Source organism: Python bivittatus, unplaced genomic scaffold, assembly GCF_059951505.1.
Source record: "Python bivittatus isolate LINGU-HERP-01145 unplaced genomic scaffold, Pbiv_v1 ctg000350_np1212, whole genome shotgun sequence".
Classification (NCBI taxonomy): domain Eukaryota; kingdom Metazoa; phylum Chordata; class Lepidosauria; order Squamata; family Pythonidae; genus Python; species Python bivittatus.
Window position 1 is genome coordinate 28,355,261 of NW_028277074.1, and position 21,261 is coordinate 28,376,521.

Below are 21,261 nucleotides of genomic sequence, written 5' to 3' on the forward strand. Positions count from 1 at the left end.
AATAATGATTGAGAGTTGATACATTAGGAAGATATTTTGCTAATGTAATGTATCTTGCTAAATCTGGAAATCAAAAGTTGTCTAGATAATCTTGTTGTTGTTTAAGAGTCTAAGGATGATATAAGTCATTTTTCTCTCAGTTCTAAAAGAAATTAAAAATGGAAGGAAGCCAAAATAGTTATTGTATAAATTATATTTTTTTCTGTTGTGTGTTTTTTTGTTTCTTTGGGGTTTTTTTTTTTTTTTGCATTACACCAGAAGTAAGAAATAGAATGGAAAAGAGAGTAGAAATAGAATAATAAAAAAAAAAAAGGTTCAGGGAGAAAAAAGTGTCAAGCAAACTATTGTATTACTAGAAGTTATTTGCAAAACTCTTTTATGAATAATGTAAGCTATTACATAATGTAAGTGAAAAGCAGTTCTATTTGTGTAAAAAGGCCAATAGCTATCATGCTGGTAGCACATGTACCAGACTTACAGATACCTCTAGATTTATAAATATGTTTAGCCCAGTCATCCCTTCCCCCATTAAAGACTATTATCAAAAGTGCATTGTGTTGTGCGTGGAGACTACAGTGGCCATCATCCTGTATTTAGTCCCCTGCACAAGCATAAAGGGATGGTTTAATGTGTTTTGGAGCTTTTTTTTTTTTTTTAAATGGTGAAAGGCATGGTATTTTATTCTTTGACTTGTGTGAAAACCCATTCTGTTCTGTTAATTGTAACTTCAAACAGACATTTGAAACAAGAGTTTCAAACTGTTATACACTAACACGACAATTTTGGAAGGAATTTGATGCTACCAAGAAATAGGAAGGAATTAGGAGAAGGTAGCATTTTGTAAAACTGCATGTTATGTTAGGAAGACTGGTTCTTACAGGAACAGCTCATTGTTCTTCGAGATTGCCCCTATATAGTATATCCTCCTTTAGCAACTATAATAGGCAGCTTTTCAGTGTTGCATAGATTATTATTATTAAAAACTGGACACAATCAAAAGGGAATTTCACTGGCCATCCAGATCTTGGGGGAAGCTCATTCCAGAGGGCTGGCATTGCTACAAGGAAGGCACACTTCCGGGGTCCTGATAGATGGCATTGTTTGATATTGGGTCATAGTGCATAATTCTTTTGAGCCCAGCAACTTCAGTAGGTTAATTTTATGAAGGTGTGTGTGACTTCAAGTCAGTGATAACTCCTGGCAACTGCCTGGACAAGTCCCTGCAGTTTCTTTGGCGAGGTTTTTTGGAAGTGATTTGCCCTTGCCTGCTTCCTAGGGCTGAGAGAGAGGGACTGCCCAAGATCACCCAGCTGGCTTTGTGCCTAAGGTGGGACTAGAACTCAGGGTTTCATGGTTTCTAGCCTGGTGCCTTTAGCCACAGCACCAAAGTGACTCTCTTTTTATGGAGATACTGCCCTTAAAATCAATTAAACTTAATAAACAAATTCTGTCTGCTTAGAAGTAATCCCTACTGAATGTAATAGAACTTATTCCCAGTAAGCATGAATAGAATTATAACTATGATAGTACTTTGCTTGGGCTGAACTGTGTGGTTTGTTCAGAGCATAGTGGCACTATTTTTTAAAACTGCTGGTTTTCTTTATTTTATATATATAGTGAGAGGTCATTTAGTTTATATTTAAAGATATTTTAGGAGTTATTTTATGTTCACTGAATAAACTTGCCTAGTGATAAAATAATGTCCTTTTTTTCTTTTATCATCTCATAGCTGATTTGAACAACGTTAGATTCTCAGCATATAGAACTGCCATGAAGCTCCGAAGGCTACAGAAAGCTCTCTGTTGTGAGTATTCTGAATATTTTCAAGAATAGTTCTTAATTGCATTTTAAGAAGTGATTGAAAATATCTTCCATAGAACTTTATTTTGTTATCTTCTGGGGCATAAATGGAAGCATTTGTTTTCCCAAATTCAGCCTCAAAATGTAAGATTACAAATTTCCCTTCTTCAGTGTGGATTTGCTTTTCCAAATTCCATGCCAAATTTTTCACATATATAACTATTCCATTTCTTTCCCATCTGCCCAAGACTGCAGATTTTTTATCGAGATATTTGTATTCAACAGGCTTACATTATCTTTTTTTAATATGTTTCTCCTGAAAATATATAATCTGGCCATTTTCCTTTTTTAGCTTCAAAAAAGTTTGCTTGTTTTTAAATGGGCTCTTCAGCCATTAATATTGGTTGAAAATATTTTAATTTGATATAAGATGTCAGTTATGGTTAATTTATAAAAAAGTAGCAGCTGCTTGGTCCAAGTTTGGGATTTCTGTCTATCCTCCATCTTATTTCCCTTTTCGATCCCAATCAATGAATAGAACATTCTGTTGGCATCATCAGTGGAATATACAAAAGTTTTGCCACCATACATTCTCCAAAAATCCCTGTAGATGAATGGAGTAGCCCACCTATATCTGGCCCCATCCACTATTTGGAGTGTAGCCTCACTATTACTTTGCAAGGATTGTGGGCCTTCACAGTAGACAGATTGCCTACTCCTAGGCTGAAGGATTTTTTTTTTTCATGGATGCAATAAACCATTGCTTCTTGGCCTTTTGGCTAAGATCAAGTGTAGTGTAGATGCAATAAACCATATATGACACTGGAACTTTCTGAAGTGTTGTGCATCTGATCATCAGTCATGTGAAAGTATGGTGATAGAAATTACAATTGTACATGCTTTCCTTTTTTTTCCTTTTTTCCTTTTTGTCTATTGTTAAAATATTGAAAACAAAGAACATAGAAAACATCAAATATTGAAATACAAAGTGAAAAAGAGAAAAAAAGCAAGATGTTACATTTAATTTTGAAAAATTATAAATTTAAATTGTCCATTGGTTCCATGCATATAAAGGAATTATTTTGATAGCATTCATTGTCACTAGGGCCCCAGTATTAGTTTGAATTGGTCTGTATGTGCAAATAAATCAGTTAAATTAACCTTTTTCCACTTTGTTTTCATGTCTGCAGCTGAAGAGAGTTTGGTGCAAGTTAAGGGAAGAACCTTTGAGTTTATCCCACATATCACTGTCCATGAGGCATTAGTAAAGGACGATTTAAAAACACCTTAAGTTGAATCCTCTCAGTTTAGTGCTATTACACACTGCCTATGTAAATAGTACACATTAGTGTTTTCTGTATATTTAAAAAAGTGGCTGGTTAAGCTAAATAATAAAATAAATGTTTTATTAAGCAAATTATTAAGAAAAAGGAACTTTTATACAGTGTATGGGAAGTACAAAATACAAATTTAAAAATACAGTGGCTTTACCATTTATTCAACAGTTTACTAAATCAAAACATATTTTCACACTGCTGCTGCTTATTAATGGTGTCCCATACAATATTCAAGTAAAACTGGAAGAAAACGCTTAGAGGAACTTTTACTTCTTTGAGTGGAAAACATTTACAGAAGACAGTGATCTCTCTTTAGCTAAACGCACTTACACAGTTATTCTGCTACTCAATCCTTGAAAGATTCACTTAATTATCATTGATTCAGCCTCTCAGAGGAGCTGTGAACACTTAGCCTTAAACTCCTTGTTTAAGTAATTTACTGTATTTCCAATTGACTAATAAATTCTGTGTTAGAGGTGGTGTCTTTTCATGATCCCAGGAAATGTGGCTGATAAATAGATCTTTGCTGAATAAGAAACAGCTTTTAAACTAGTAACTGTATGTATGCTACAAAATCTGAGCTCATTTGCATAGAAAAAATACATTAATAGGTGGAAAACACTAAAGATGAATTTAAAATCTGTATCTTCAATTCAATATATTTGTATTTCAGCTATTGCTGAGTTCAGCAGATATGATTAAATGATTATGTGCTTATTTTGTCAGAGCTGTTTCTTACGATTTTTTTTTTTTTTTTGGTCATTACAGTGGATCTTCTAAATCTGTCTGCTGCATGTGATGCCTTGGACCAGCACAACCTCAAACAGAATGACCAACCAATTGATATACTTCAGATCATCAACTGCTTAACTACCATTTATGATAAATTGGAACAAGAGCACAATAACCTAGTCAACGTCCCTCTCTGTGTAGACATGTGCCTCAACTGGCTTTTGAATGTTTATGACACGTAGGTCTCCGTAGATTTCTGTAGCAGTTGATTGTAATCAACTATTGTTCTTCCTATTAAAAAAAAAATTGAACAACTTTTATGGGAGAAAATCTGGGATTATTTTGAAATTCACAAAGAGATGCTGAAAGCTACTTACCTCTAGCTTAAAAACTACTAAGTAAATGAATTGCAACATTTAATTTTGAAGTTCTATATGACCTTAGAATTAAAACATGATAAACTGGAAAATACTGTTTTTAAATAAAATGTTGCTTGTTAATTTTTTACAATTTTAATTGTAAAAATGTTATGTTTACATAATTACATTTCATAGTAAGCTACTTCTCATAAACTGGTATACATACCAGTCTAATTCTATACAGTATGCAGAACTATTGTTCAGAGTTGAAAATGGAGTAGATTTATGACTTACAAAGGAAAACATAATTCTGAAAATATTACAAAAAGATTCAGCATACAAATGATTCTAAAACTGTGCTGATATAATTACCCTACATTATTGTACAGTTATAAACTACTCCTTTGATCTTTTTGATTTTGTTTCATGCTAGTGTTAGAAATTACTTGCCTTCTATTTTGGGAGATTTCTAACATTTTAATAAGCTTAGATGAAAGTATTATTATTTGCATCTACATTATTGCTTATTTACCCCTTTCTTCAATTTAATATCAATAGGGGTCGAACTGGAAGGATCCGGGTCCTGTCTTTTAAAACTGGCGTAATTTCACTGTGTAAAGCACATCTGGAAGATAAATACAGATGTAAGTAATTTGTATTTTGTATTTTCTGCCATTTGCTATGAAGATAGAAAATGGGTATGTCAAATTGTCTTTTCTAATTTTTTAAACAAAACTTAGAAGTTAAAACTTTTAATATATTATGCAGTTTGCGCTGCAAATGTTACTCAACCTGGTCCTGTCTAGCCCCTCTGGACATTATGGTCCTTGTAGTGTCAAGTTGTGGAATGTTGCTGAATGATATGTGGTAAGAATGGGCCAGGATCCAAAGAAAAATTCACATGCACTTGGTGGCTTAAATTTGTTGATTGTGATCCCCCATTTTTTGAAATTCATCCCAGATATGTCATGCCATAAGAAACTTTTCAGAGTCTATTTCTAAAGTGATTTGCTGTTAAGTACTTCTCTCCACTACAGGGCTCAAGAGAGAAGTAGCTTGAGCCTTTAGACTTCGTTCTTTGTCATCTCTTTCTATTATGATCTGTTTCTTCTTTTAACTGGTCTTACTTTTTTAATGTAAGCCATCCAGAGTCATTAAATTGATTGATTGATTGATTGAATGAATGAATGAATGAATGAATGAATGAATGAATGAATGAATGGTTTCTATAATTCACACAGGTGGGTTATGCATCTATGCAGTCCCATTTGTAAACCTCCAAAGCTTACAGAATTGTTGGTGGGAGCTCTATCCCTGTACATCCCATGTGACTACGAGTAGCTCCTGCTGAACCCATCAGTTTATTTGTTTTTTTACTATTTTCATTAGCATAATTGTCAGCCTGCTTTATTTACAATTGTTATTTTTCAGTCTGGTTTTTTTTCTTATTTTTCTTTATTCTTCTTTCAACTCTTTTTAAAACTCTGCAAGACACCTTGTCCTTTAGCTACAGGTATCCACTTCTGACCTTATATCCTAAGGACTGTACTTTGTTACTGCCAGGACTGCAGGCAGAATTTATGTTTCTTCCGTCTTCGTGGAAGTCACATAGGCACTACCAGGCATTTACAAGAAACTGGCTTGTCACCATTATTATTTTCATTTGCAAGCCAGTCTCTGGCAACAAACAAATTATTCTTGAAGACCAACAAAACTTCACTGGATATGTATACCTTCTAATTATTTTTTCCTATGTATCCCCTTATAGTAGTCATGTAGTAATGATTCCTGAATGATAAGCAAATTATAGTAAATCCAAATTAATTGTATAGCCTGATACTAGTTCTGTTGCATAGAAACTTTCTAGGGCTGTGAAAGAGTCTGCAAGCACCTATGGATTGAATACTAAAATTAATTTGGTTAGGAATTGGATTCCTTTATTTAACTAACTGGAGAAGCAAAATAAAGTTAGGTCTAAAGCTGTTCTAGGAGCAGCTTGTGTACAACATGAGAACTTTCCTACTGCAGAATGAAATATTGAAGAAGCTGTAAAAGTAAAACCACATTATTTTTTCATTGCACTGAAAGGTTTCTAACACTTTGAAAAATAAGAGAGATTATTCAGGTCATGTTTAGGTAACTGCGTTAGTCTCAAATATTTCAGTACTTTACAACCTGATTTTCCTTCTATTACAACTGTAATATATCTTCACTTCAAAATACATTTCATATTCATATTCATAGCCAGTTGAATTTTACTTATGATACAGTTTCTAACAGCCCCTGTGGCTGCTACATCTTTGTAATAGGGCACATTTCTTTTTCCTGGAAACATTGTATTTACCAGTTGACAAAGCTTACTGAGTATTCTTATGCCAAGATGAACAAAAACAGCCAGAATATAACATAAAGTCCCAGGTCTTGTGCTTGTCTAGATTATTGCTATAATTCAGTAACATCAAGTGTAATTTACTCCAGTTTGATTGCATGATCTTTTTCATTTCCCTGTTTTCAGATCTGTTCAAGCAAGTAGCAAGTCCCACTGGATTCTGTGACCAGCGTCGTCTAGGTCTCCTCCTGCATGACTCTATCCAGATTCCAAGGCAGCTGGGGGAAGTTGCGTCTTTTGGTGGCAGTAACATTGAACCCAGTGTTAGGAGCTGTTTTCAGTTTGTAAGTATATCTTTTGCTTAAAAAAAAAACATTTTAAAGATATGTAGATTTCAAGAGAAACAACTATGGTGAATAGATGATTATTATATTTTGATAGAAGGATGAGAAAATATGACTGCATTTCCTTTAACTCTTTGCTTGATTCACTACAGATACCCTACTGAATTGACTCAAAAATGAATCAGACCACTCTGAAAGTAATGCTGGAAACTAGATCCACCCCATTTTCTTGTCATATATACAAGGTGATAGATATTTACCATCACCAAATCATATTAAAAGCAGATTTAAGAACCACAAAACTTATGTATATAGTTAGCAGCTTTTGTTTATGAAAATAGCACATCCCAAACCTTGTAAAGCTTGACTTGTCTAAGGCAGCAAGGATCTTGCATTTACCCTGAAGGGGATCATTGCATACTGTGGTCAAGTAAAAAAAGAAAGAGAGAGAGGAGGGAGAATTGCAGCTTTAAAGAAGGGGATTTCACCTAAGGATCTTTCTTCTACGTAACTACCATAAATGAAGGAAACTTGGCCTCTAGCCATCCTTTGAAAACACCCAAAGTGTATGTTTGATCTCTTCAATTCTTAATATTTGGATTATACTCTTTTATTTGATCTAAAGGAGTCAATTTAAGTTCTGGTTTTCCACCTCACATACATTGTCTCTTACATTGTCTCTCCATAATGCTACCCTCTGATAGGATTTGTTTACCTGAACAGAAAGAAACCATTATTAATAACCCAAAGTGGATGGATTTGTTTATGTCACAAAAACAGTGAAAACACATTTTATAATAGAGTGTTATGAGTGAACCAAGCACAAGTTTGTGTTTTCTTAGCTAGTAGAACAAATGGTGAATGTCAACATTTATTTTTGCATACTTCACTTAGAGTATGGTAGTAAATGTCTGATTGGGAATAAAATAGCTTAAAAACTGAAGGGCCAGAATTAGCATTTTCAAGAATTGAAGGACTTGATTTTATTATTAGATAGCCTTAAATTCTGTTAATTTCAAAGGAGACAATAGAGTTTTGTAAGTGCAAAGCACAGTGTAGAACAATAGCTATCTCTTTCTCTTCTAAATTCCTGTTTCAACATGCTGTGCATGATAAAAGCCTTGCTTGAATGAACCAGTGTGCGTTTAAAAAGCCATAAAGATCATGAATAGCCTTCTATTGAGATCATCCACATGACAATAGGCATCTGGAAGACTTCGCAAAACTTTATTAATCAGTTTTCTTGCCATTTGAGGTCACATTAAATGCTGTTTAAATTAACCCATTCTGCAGCATGCAAAAGGAAGTAACATTTATGGTAGTCATTAACAACTTTGAATTTTGTACATTCAGTTTCTCTTTTGTTTTACTCAGGTTAAAATAAAACTGATAGTGAATTAGCTCTCTAAGTGTCAAGTTTTTGTGTGATGCTATATCTTATTTCACATTTACTTATCAGTTTTATTTTGTTTTTCCCATAATGTGTGCTATTTCAAAAGATGCTTTGCTCAAGTATTTATGATAATATTAAATAAGTATATACCCAGATTTAGAGTTAAATGCAGATCCTTGGATATGAGCCTTGCCTACATAATTGTTGTGGAAGTCATCTAAGTGGCTGTAGAGCAGCTTCAGATAACCATCTGAGACAGGTTTCTTTTATTATTTCAATTGTGCTTCCAGGATGGTTTAAGAACAAAGGCTGGCTAGTAGTTGACACAAAATATACCTCTTTCCTCCTTTTGATGTCTCACTCACGTTTGATACTTTATTTACTTTGTATGTCTGTTGGGAAAAGGATGAGTGGCAAAAAAGGAGCATTGTATTTTACTGATTCAGCTTAGTTTTTCTCAAGGTAATTTAGAACCCAATGAAGTCTAAGAAATACATACTTGGTATTTAGGAATTATAAAGCAATGGTTTCCGAAGCCTGCTTTTGCTAAACTCAGAGTTAAGCTTCTGTGGGGAATCAGTTTATGGAAGATCTGTGGGCTCTTAATAGTATGTAGAGGTATCAATGAAAGGAATGAGGGGCAGTACATTAAAACTGACAATATAGATAATAAGACATAATGCCTATGGGAAGTGTCCTCTTTTATGTTTGAGGCATTTGGTTCCCCTGAAAGCATGCTCATGAGTTGCTTTTGATCTGGGTTCTCCATGATAAAGATTCACTGGTTATCAGTATGAATGCCATCTATTTATTTTAAATCATCCCAATCCCACCTTTTCTTAGAAATGAACAATCTTATTCCTATCCTAAAATAATTTGATTTGCATAAGCTATTTGAGAATATAGTTCAAAATGTCCCTTGGTAGATTAGGAGAGAGAGAGATAACTGAATTTGTTTTTAAATAGTTGCACTGGCTACCACTTCCCTGAGCATTAGCTGTATCTCCAGGCCTTGTTTAAAATAGCTTGGTCTGAATCCCTTCTAAGGCTGGAGAAACCTGCATATCTTTGATATTCCATTTTTTACAAGCCCTCAAAACCATCTAGGTTTAACTGTAGGAAAATTATTCCTAGATTATTTATTTCCTTCAAATTATGTCACTTTGTCAGTTATTTGTTGCTTTTATTTTTATGATGTCTTTTTCTGCCATGTTTAATAATATTTGTTCAGGTATTATCTTGACGTAAAATCTACTGATTATATATCTGCACAATCTAAAATAGCTGTGCTCTGTATGTTTAGATTGAAAGTTCGCTATTCCTGGTCATTAAGTCTTTTCTATTCCTTCTTCTGAAATAGCTATTTGAAGAATGAAATTCTTCAACCATCTTGGCTAACCCATACATGTTATTTTTACTGTACTAACAGAAAAATATGAAATAAAAAATGTCCCTAATATTTCTTTGTAGTATATATTGTTGAGAATTCTGAGAACAGAAGCCTTGTTCTGTCAATAAGTATGTGTTCACCACATTGGTATTTGTGATATTCCCTTCAGTGGCAGCAAAGTAATCTCCTTTCATACAAGTACATTCTTTATCCAAAGGAATTAGGTACTTTTAGAACAGACTTTCAGTGCTGAAGTTGCTTTTCTGTTTCCAAGATTGAAGATAAGTCTCTCCCCTCCATACTCTCTGGGTGTTAGAAATATTGAAAAAGAAAAGCAAAGGACTTGTATGTAGTATAAACGTAGGTTATTTATATACAGTACTCCTGCTATTGACCCCAAAGCTGAGAAATTGAAATTGAAAAAAAACCAAAAACTGACAAACTTAATATGTGCATACATTGTTATAGAAATTGGCATTGGACTTCATGTCTACTGCACCCTGTCAAATACACACACTCTAAAATTATTCAAGTTCTTCAAAAGTGAAATAGACATTTTGGTAGCTCTTTATTTGAAATGTGTTCCATAGTTGGGATATAGTTATTGAGAATAGCTTATTATATGTTTAGGATATTAATGGAATGCTGCATTTGAGAGTCTGTTCATTTGGTTTTAAATCCAGTCTTAGAAAAAATGACAATGACAGAAATTGGTCTTTCAAGGGAGATCAAGCCATTAAGGATTAAAAAAAAAAACCTGATTTTTATGCTGAACAATCCACTTTTAATTCTCTGCATGGCTGGTTAAAATATCTAGTGATAAAGCTGAGTTTTAATTAATACTTTAAAGAAGTATATTTTAGCTAATATTATACACTTAAAATGTACATTAATTTAACAGTTTAAACAATGAATTTCCATATCTATCAATATAATTTCACTAGTTTCTAAAGTATAGTTTCTAGTTCGGCTAAATATTATCAAACGCAGATAAGAGGTTGCTTTATAACCGTATTAGTGGTGGCTTGCAAAAAGTTATTCTTCATTGCCTTCCAGCTTCAGTACTATGCCGTTCATAGCTGTGAAGAGACTACTACATTTGGATGTCCAAAATAGGCCATAAGAGTTCTTGTCAACTCTTTTTAACAAGCTGAAAAATATTTTGTTGAATTTTCAACTTTACTAGCTGTATTCTGAGGTGCTGATTATCACAGCCACATAAACACAAGTCTCATTTACAGAGAAAATACCAGGATGAGATAGTGAGAAACAGCCCCATGTAAACCTGCGGTTGGTATGCAACAGAATCTACAAAGAAACCCCAAGCAAAAGCTTTCAGTAACTCTCTTTTACACAGTGGCTTGGTTCATGCATCACAATGAAACCAGCTAAACTAACCCTATCAGGAATTGTGTAAGCCCAGTCTCTATATCCTCCAGCAAGAAAGATCAGGTCAGTGAGAATACAGGTGCTTTTTGGTAGGACCTGTGAATTTTTTTTTTTCTAAGTGCCTTTTCCTTCTCTAATTTTAGCAGGTTCTTAAAATGTTTTTGTTTCATTTGGATTTTAAATCTATTGGCTTCATTTTCTGTTTCTAATATTGTTTTCCCTTGTTCAGAATATATGCCATCTCATGTTTGAAAGCTTGTAAAGTGATTTCAAGTTTACAGTTGACTGGAAAGCAGTGTAGAAAAATATCTTAAATCATAGCTGTTTACTGTTTTGATTGTGTATGCTGTTTTGTAATGCTCCCTAAATTAAGGAGTGGGTAAGCAAATAGAAAAAATGTACATGGTATATGCTACTCTGTAAATGTTTATCCTTGCTCTTCTTGCAAACTCAGTCTTGCTTGTAGATACCAATAGAATATCAATATATAGGGTTATCTTTTCTTTAAGGGGGTTATCAGAAGTCACTGGATTTTTTAAGGGAGCGGAAAGGAATGTAACTGTTTTTTTGAAAACTCCTCTAGATAAGAATTAAATGAGAAAACTTTTTACCAGGAAATTTGGCACATCGCTAACACAATTGTCAGAAGGGGCAAATGCTACTGGAACTTCCTGATTTTTCATTATACCATACTATGGACTTGTCAGTACAAGGTGGTCAAACTTGTTGATAGAACAAGAGATTTAAAAAAGAACACACACACACACACACACACACACACATATATATATATATATATTCAACCCATTTTGATTATATGAAATATTTCCATTATTAGACAGCTTAAGCAATATGTCTGCAGGCAAATGAAAATAGAAACACAATCTTATATTGTATGTGCTGAAATGACCTATTTTGGAGTATATTTGATCAGTGATGTACTGAATTGGTACAATTTTCTTAAAATCAGTGATGAACAAACTCTTAAATAAGTCTTAATGTTTATGATTTTTCTTAGAAGGTGAGGAAAAAAATCTTGGATTATTATATAACTTTGTAAGGGAATAATCAAATTTTCTCTATCACAGTTACAGAGGTATATGTCATTGTGGTGGTGGGAATACCTTTAGTTCCCTTTTGATATATAAAACCCTGAGCTACTGCTTGGGTGGATTTAGAGATTTTTAAAAGATTATAATAGGATCTTAGAGACCACTCAGCAACTATTTGTTCTGTATTGTCTGATCTTGAAAAGCTTTTCTTAATGTGGCTTTAAATCTTCATATAATGTACTTCATTATTTTTATGAAGCAGAGATTGCACATCATTAACATAGAGTGGTTAAATTCATAACTGCCCAGAGTATTAGCAATCAGTGGTATTGAAATTCTCCAGAGAAGTGGTAGGCTGCCCTTTGTTGGATCTGTTTAATTGAAGGCTAGATAGCCATCTGTTTAAGATGTTTTAATTGGGATTCCTGCACTGAGCCCTTTGCAACTAAATGGCCTTTTGAAACCTTATGATTCAAAAAAGAATCCACTGAAATTTGAATAGTAGAATAGCTATTTTATTCACCCAGCAGATTGTCTTATAAATTAAAAAGAACTACAGATGGACAAGTTAATGTTTTTACCTATTACTTACTCTGCCACAATGTTTACTGCAGTATTGCAATACAAAATTTGTATTTTGGTAGACCTGGAAAGTTGTCAGTCTCCTGAGAGGTAGTTACCTAAACTAAAATATGCTTACATGACTAGAGCTATAAATACTAGTATCACAGCAGTGAAACATAGGTTTTACTGATCTGTCACATTGGACAGCTCCTAGTCCACACAAGCAAAGCCTAGAAAACCTAAAATCCCTTCATTAAAAAGACAGGATTCCCACCCCACCCAAGGCTCTTGCAAAAATCTGGGGGGGGGGGGGCTTAAAAAAATTAAGACACTGTACTGTAATTATTTTTAGAGAGTGAAATGCTATAGAAATAGGGAGAACGATCCTAAGTGTAGGGAACATCTTAGAGTACTTCAATCCATTAAGTTCCCTGATGCAAACAGCTCAACAGGGCATAAATGTGAGAGATATTCCTTCCCCCTCCAAATCATTTTATTAAGAATTGTAAATGAAAAGAATAAAAGCCAATACAGGCTACAAAAAATACAAACAGAAAAATACAGGAGAAAAGAAAGTGTGTAAAAGAAAAAAAAATAGAGAAAGAAATAAGGAATAAGTAACTTCTCCCTTCATCCCAGCAACTAAAGACAATCTTAATAGCTTATCATTATCTCTAAATACAACATAATCTCTCTTTCTCCCATACCTCATTTATTGAATTAAAAAAAAAAAATCCAAAAGCATCAGTCGTTCTTTATCAGCAAAAGTTCACTAAGGGCAACCAGGTGTAACTTTTTTTTTGTCCTTTAGCCCTGGTCAAATACACCAACCTTGTATTCCTTCCCTGAGTTTTTAAAATATATTTTAACCCCTTCAGAAAGAATTTCAGAGCTAGTTTTCTGTTCATCTGCGTTTCAAGCCAAAAATCTTTCAGAGTTTTAGCAGATTTCTTTTGTATATCCAGAAAGTTTGTCCTTTTGTTTGTCACTTCTAATGAAGTCCTTCAGAACCTTAACAGAGCTCTTTTGTATGTCCAGTTTTAAAAAAATAAAACTACCCAAATCAATTTCTTGGTTCAATATTTGTATATCTCCTTTCGGGAATAAGTCATCCATTGGTTCCATTTGTGTGCCCATATCTTTCTCCATATCTTCCTCATTACTTGTTACATTTAAGTCTCCCTTCAAAGTCATTTCAAAATCATCCGTTGCAACTTGTTTTTTAATTTCATTACAACATGCTCTGTCAATCTTGTAAAAAAAATTCATCTATTTTGTCAAGAAGCTTGGCAGCCAAATATCCCCAAGTTTGTATTATAGATTTCTGCTCTGTTTTCTTTATCCTCTAGCTCCCTCTAGTGTCCACCCTTCAAAATCCCCATATCATGAATAAACTCAATCACCATTTTTCCCACGGGAAAATTTCTTCTAGTTAATTCAAAGCTCTTTGTGGGTGTTTAAAATTATAATTTCAAGTCCATTTGAGCCCTCAATCCATTGTTAAACTTTCTAAAGTTCATATTCTGAGTACCCTTTTGCTGTTTAACCCAAAAAGTAATATTTTTCAAAAGTTTATAAAAATGGTATTTAAAAGTTCTTTCTCTATGGAGAAGGTGACTCACCTAGCAAATGCAATATAACTTGCCATTCTGAAGGGTTTTAATCCTTTTAAAGCAACAGGAAAGAAAAACAAAAACAAATCCAAGGTGATTAAGAAGCTTAATGTACATTAAAAAGGCCATGAGCAGAGATGGTCCTCCCCTCGCTCCCAGCCACTCAATCCATAGGCAGACCGCAAAACAACTGTTCCTGTGGTTTACTCACAAGGAGCAGCTGTGTGGAGTCATGTGGGCTACCTCAGAGACCTCTCCTTAATCCGGAGAGCATTTCAGCAGTCAGGATCCTCCATCCCACACCAATCTTCATTGTAACAAGCTGTCTTGCTGCAAAAAGGGAAAAAAGGGACGTGTAGCTCTCCGTGGCAACCAGAAGTGAAAGGAGAGATGTTCCCATCCCTCTTTCTTGTTCCATTTTTCCACACCTCTCTGCTAGCAATTTTCCATCCATGGTGGCGATAGGAAGGAAGATAGAAGCAGTATGGGTATTTCATAAATTAAAAAAAAGAAAAGGATTTAGAATTCCCCTGAGCCCTTCACCTGATTAAATTGATATGCAAGATAGACTGTTTAATAAGACATTTATCTCGGATATGAATCTTTGCTATAGTTGAAAGGAAGATAAAGATGAGCCATGTCAGAGGAAGCTTTCCTATGTTAAGAAGGGAGACTGAAAGAATCAATTTCAAGGCAGCTGTCAGTTCAGCAGTAATGTGATCTAAACGTAGATGTATGATACCATGGAGAAAAGCCCCAATGAATGAACAGTGGAAGAAAAAGGAGCAGCAATGTCATTTTCATGAATATTTACAGAATGCCCTCATCCAGGTTCTAATATGGAAAGTAATTCCATGATGATTTGATGGAAAAATAGTTCTGAAAGCTGAATTGAGTAAGGGTGATTTGAAGAGGAACACTCATGGAAATGAAAAGAATGAAGTATTACTTTCTTTGACATGATAATTTACCCTAAAAATGTCTCCATTTGTTAATGTGCATTTTTTAAATTAAAGCAACAACAACAAAGTTTCAAGTCATGTATTTTGGTGTTCCAGTATTGTATGAAAATGACATTCATAAATGCATCTCAATGAGAGCTCCAGATAATAGTCAAATGATTTATAAAAAAAATTATAGTGTTTTTTTTTTTAAATGACAGTGCATCTCTTTTCTCTCATAGGCAAATAACAAACCTGAAATTGAAGCAGCTCTTTTTCTGGATTGGATGAGACTTGAGCCACAGTCAATGGTATGGCTTCCAGTTTTACATAGAGTGGCAGCTGCTGAAACTGCCAAACATCAAGCTAAGTGCAACATCTGTAAAGAGTGTCCAATTATTGGATTCAGGTACAATGCTTTATTCATTAACACTTTCTAGATTACCAGTGGAACTATAACCATCACAATTTTGTCTTTTCTTTTCCCCCAAATAAGTGACATATTGAACTGAACAGAAATTGAACAAGCAAATTTATGAAAATTTCCTTCTTAATTTTAAAACTCTGTTTGGGCACATAAGACATATACACATATGTACATAATTAGGCTACCTTTGGCTACTTACAGTACAAATGAAACTGGCTCTGTTATTTTGAATGATGCCCAATTTATTACCAGTTGATGGATTGTAGAATGGATGTAACCTGATTTCATGGGTGTGCATCCAGTAAAATTCTTGATGCTGATTTTGAACGAGCTGCAGCTTCTGACTTTTTAAAGGTAGACCCTTAATCATTTTAAGTAATCAAAATGTTAGTTATTAATTCTATAGCCAGGTCTGACATTTTCAGGCACAGGCAGAATTGATGCATTAGCTGGACAAAGATGTTTATGACCATCCAGATAGAAATCTGACTACAGGACAACTCCAAAACAGTGAAATTGATTTTCCAAAGTGAGCAGGCTACATCTAAACACATCCCTGTAATAGTGAAATCCTGGTATTGACAACCAGTATGTCTGTCTGTGTTGGATTCAAGTAGAGTTATTAGTTGATATCCAGTCCATTACTGCCTTCAGGCACCCACAACTTCTTTGATACTAAATGAGAAAAAATAAGGCTGTATTTTTAATTTTGTTTAAAAATCCAAATATTGTCCCTCAGTAAGGTTTAAAAACATAAGATACTATCTTATAATGAGTCAAGGTATTATTTCTTTATGTCAAAATAAAGACTAGACTGACAGGCATTACTTCTGAAGGATTTTAGATTCTACTTTATCTGAATTTATCACTAAACACTGCCTGATTGCTAGGTAATACTGAAAATATGATTAAAATACTACAATAGGATACTAAAATACAACAATAGGATGGAAAAAAGCAGTTTAAGCTTGTTTAAATATGTAGGATAATAAGAAAAAAAATGCCTGGGTACTAAAGGACAAGAACATAAACGCTCCAAAATTGCAGTGAGAGAATATTTAAGAGATTTTAAAGAAGCCATATTTAAAAATGTTCTCTCTTTAGTGTATTACTATGTTGATAGGGGGGAGTAGTTAATGTGGATTTCCATTTCCCCGCTCCACAAGCTATGTAAGTCAATAAAAGTAAAGATTTTTAATATTCTGAGAAGCATTTGACAGCCGGTAATTTTATTTTGAGTGAAATGTAGTAATTTAAAGTCCGGCCAGTATTTTAGGGAATTAGCTATTCTTTCTGAGTGGGCTTCAAAAGTATGTCCTCGTATAGCTCATTACAGTGAATAATCCCAAAGGTTACCAGCATATGACTCTGCACAAGTATCTCTATCCAAGAACAGCTGCATTGGCTCAGCAGCTTAATGAAATATATCTTTATCGGCTATCCCTAATTAAAAAAGACAACAAAACCAAACCAGTTTAAGAGCTTTCATAGTTATTTTTCCATGTTCTGGACTTTTGTAAATGGATCTCTTTAGTTGATCTTCTACTGCTAATAAAAATGGTATCATATTAAGCTGTAATATGATATTATTCAGACTTATACCTAAAACACAATTTACTTATAAATTTGGAAATTGCATTTTTTTCTTCTCTTTCAGATACAGAAGCTTAAAGCACTTTAACTACGATATCTGCCAAAGCTGCTTCTTTTCTGGCCGAGTTGCAAAAGGTCATAAGATGCACTACCCAATGGTGGAATATTGTACACCAGTAAGTAATGATCACAGTGGCTACAATATAGAGACACCTTGTGTGAGATGGGCGGCTGTATAAATATGATAAATAAATAAATAGGTTGCTGAATAAAGCAAAATACTTACCTTTGTTTAAGTAAATTTGATTTTAGGTATTGTTCAGTAAGACCTGAATATTTCCAAAATATGCTTGCATCATAAAAGAACCCTCATCATATTATGGCCAAATTACTATCTAACACTGCATGCAATTGTGACATAATTAACCCATCATATAATGGTTGTGATATTGGTTGGATATGCTAGGTTTAGGAAAGAAATCATTGTTTAGAATGATTTCAGTGTTTGAAACATTGGCAACATTCAGCCTGGATTCTGCATTTTTAAAAATGGCTTAGGATCATAACTTTCATGCTTCAGATGAAAATAAGTTAAAGGACATTTTAAACATTGCACTTTATACAGGCACACCACAAAGGATATACCTCACCTTATTAACATCAGCTATAATCTTCCAAATACAGCCTAAAAATAAAAATCAGAGTGGGACAAGCAATGTAACCTTTTATGCTGTCTTTTCCAGTTAGGCTAGCATAATGATGGTTCTGTTGTGCATATCCAAAAGAGGATGTGAAATTGGCATGTCTGAACAACTATTCATTCTTACAGCCAGGAAGAGAAAATTGTTCATTCCCATAATCTTAACGTCCATTTCTACTTTCTTCCATTCTGTAATTATATATTATTTCTACTTGCCTTTTCCTAGTAAGAAAAGACTATATTAAAAATTAATATAACTTATAAAATGGCATTTGTTCTGCATGTCTGTGTGTGAGTGAGTATGTGTGTGTGTGTGAATATAAGACCAGTGTGATATATTGATTAAGGTGCTGGTCTCAGAGTGGGGAAACCCAGATTCTAGACCTTCCTTAGGTACATGTTTTCTGAAATCCTTATATTGTGGGCTAATTTAGAATTTGCAGGACAGATACTGAAGCAGGACATAAAAATAGGCGCCAGTATCAAAACAAACAGTATCATGTTTATTTAAACTGTCCCTATTAATTACTTACAGCACCAGGGGCCCATCTTCCATCTGCCTTGGTGCCAGAGTGGTGAGGACGGTGTCTGGATTTTTTATTTTTGTTGGGCACGTTTTATAGTCCTACCACCTCTCTTTCCCCTTCCAATCCCAGAGTTGCTCAGCTTAGGCATCAGGAAAGGAAGGTTAGATATTCATGAGAATTAAATGTCTAGCAGGCACTGGGCACCTGCTATGACAAAAGAGGGACATAATTACTTTATTGGGGTTAGAGCTGTAAGTTTGTTACCTCACAGCCTGCAAGAGTAAATAGAGCTAGCTTGTCTAAGCAGCCTCTCTTCCAGGTATTAATTGAAAGATGCAGGTCAGTCATGGGACAGGACAGAAGTCAGCTGGGTGACTTTGTGCCAGTCATTTTCTTTCAGCCTAGATTGGGAAGTTGAAAATGTAGATTATGGCTCGTAGTCTTCATTTAAGAGGCCTTCATCCTGTAGTGGATTGATTCGGAATGGGGTGAGAGAGGGAGGGAAGGAAGGATTCTTTCCTGCTGTTAAAAAAATAACATAAATCTAATAAGCAGAATAGAAGTTTGTTATAGTCCTGTCACTATACGAATAGATATTCTTCTTCCTACTTGTTCTTCAAGTCTGCTCTTATCATGGCATAGCACTCTTCTGTTGTACATAAAGGGTATTATGCCTTACAGGTATTTTGTTTGCTTGCTTGCTTATCAGTTTATTCCCAATCTATTTACCACATATAGAATTATAGATTATCACAGATTTGACATGCTTGAATTTTGAACATTTCCATTACTATAATCTTGCAATCATGGATTTCTGCCTTTTGTAGAAGAAAAAATGACTAAAACCATAGAGGAAAACCTTAAATGTTCAACTAAATGTTTCTTCATATCCATCATGTTTGGGAGCATGTCTTGCAAATTATAAAAGATATATTTGGTAATAAACTGTAAATCGCTAGATTGTGAGACACTTCCAGTATGGACTGTAGAGTTGAATTTTGTGACTCTATAAACTGGCTAGAGCCTGGTTCGTTTAAAAAGTGGCAAAAGAAACAAATGATTAAAAAATGTTTCCAAAAAACCCTAATAAAATTCTATTGCTGAAATATTGCTTTCAGACTACTTCAGGAGAAGATGTCCGTGACTTTGCCAAGGTATTAAAAAATAAATTCCGAACAAAAAGATATTTTGCAAAACATCCGAGAATGGGTTATTTGCCTGTACAAACAGTGCTGGAGGGAGACAACATGGAAACGTGAGTAAAGCAAATTAATCGTATCTCATTTGATAGGTTCTCAGCTTCCCAACTGGCACTGCTCCCTGTATTTCCTGACTACATAACACCTTTTTCATTTCTTTCATATTTCTTTATTTTGGTTGAAAGGAAAACGCAAGCTGACATCTCAGTTGCTATTCTCTTTGCTTTTTCTCCCCTCCAAACCCTACAGTAATTTAAATAGTTAGCAAAAGAAAAATATACATTGTCTTAACGATTGCTTGAAAATTCTTCCAAATAGCTCTAATTTATAGTTGAGTGCGTGGAAATGAAAATGCACTTTTTTCCTCTGGATATGGAGAAAATTTTAATACTTAAATTTAAACCCACAAGCCTGCCCACCACAATCCTGTAAAGATTAATTAAAAAAAAATCTGCTAGTTACTAAAACTTGTTTTAATGGGAATTGCACTGCAGCTTGCTATCTTTCTATTTTTCTCTTTAATATTTCCTTTCTCATTTTTTTGGCTGCTTTCATGGACATTCATGTTAGTCTACTGGATTTTCTTGGTTTTGGGTTTTGTTTTTGTTTTGTTTTTTTAACTTTCTGTAATTATTTTGCTGCTAAGTTTTTTCTGCCTCTCTCTTCACCTCCTCATTTTTTGTCTTGCAGTCCTGTTACTCTGATCAACTTCTGGCCAGTAGATTCTGCGTGAGTACTTTTGCCAAAGTGTGCTGCTATTGCTGCTGCTGTTGCATTCCCTCAATTTTGTTTTTAGTTTCTGTTCATTTTTTCTTTTTTTCTTTTTTTTTTACCATATGTCCATTTCCATCTTCCGTTTCCCTCTTATTAATGTTTCTGATGGGGAAAAAGACAAGTCCATTTCAAGTCAGTAGAAATAACAGGCTTTAATGTATTTCACAAAATTGTGTATGCAGTATGTATGTATATATGAATATATATATTCATATTCTCAGATGCTGATTTTGATGTCATACATGTTATTTTTACTTTGGAGCTTAATGTATATAAGTCACTAAGATTTGAGTTCCACAGTCGTCTTTCTTTATCTGGAAATGTGAAATGCTTGAATTTTGGGGTAGGACTAAGCACTTTTGGTTGTGAAACTGGCAACTCTGAGATGTGATTATACATTTTGAAAAACACCACAAAGGCTTTATTGAGTATATAATTAGATATGCATATCACATAGTAGGCCTATAGAAATACATAGAATTTAGGCTACACATTAAGTAGGTTTTTCTCTTAACTATGACTGATGAACCAGATGTGCAACCCTATTTATGCACGAAATGAGTTTGAAGTGGACAACGTTTGTTCACATGTTTGTTTCTGTATCCCCTAAACTGTTATGGGCTTGACTAAATAACAGCAAAGAGCAGTTACTGAAAACAAGCATTCTTATTAACTCTCTTCTGTCTAACATTAACAAGACCTGTATTGTTCACAAAAGAATTATGTTCATGTGTAAATCTCGTTGGTAACAGTAAGCTAGAATTGCTTACTATCAGTTGAATTATGTTGAGCTTCAGG

At 34.1% G+C, this 21,261-nt stretch overlaps 1 protein-coding gene across 17 annotated transcripts in view; it reads left to right on the top strand.

Moving 5' to 3' along the window:
- The window catches only part of DMD (dystrophin), an 886,326-nt gene that overhangs the window by 835,804 nt on the left and 29,261 nt on the right, over positions 1–21,261 (top strand). For 16 of the 17 annotated variants that reach the window (XM_088144790.1, XM_088144792.1, XM_088144787.1 and 13 more), the window contains 8 exons: positions 1,730–1,804; positions 3,906–4,107; positions 4,787–4,872; positions 6,744–6,901; positions 15,486–15,652; positions 17,328–17,439; positions 19,609–19,745; positions 20,380–20,418. In XM_088144790.1, coding sequence (XP_088000916.1) covers positions 1,730–1,804; positions 3,906–4,107; positions 4,787–4,872; positions 6,744–6,901; positions 15,486–15,652; positions 17,328–17,439; positions 19,609–19,745; positions 20,380–20,418 — 976 coding nt within the window. The remainder of the gene's footprint in view (positions 1–1,729; positions 1,805–3,905; positions 4,108–4,786; positions 4,873–6,743; positions 6,902–15,485; positions 15,653–17,327; positions 17,440–19,608; positions 19,746–20,379; positions 20,419–21,261) is intronic. The other variant, XM_088144796.1, reaches the window with a different exon arrangement.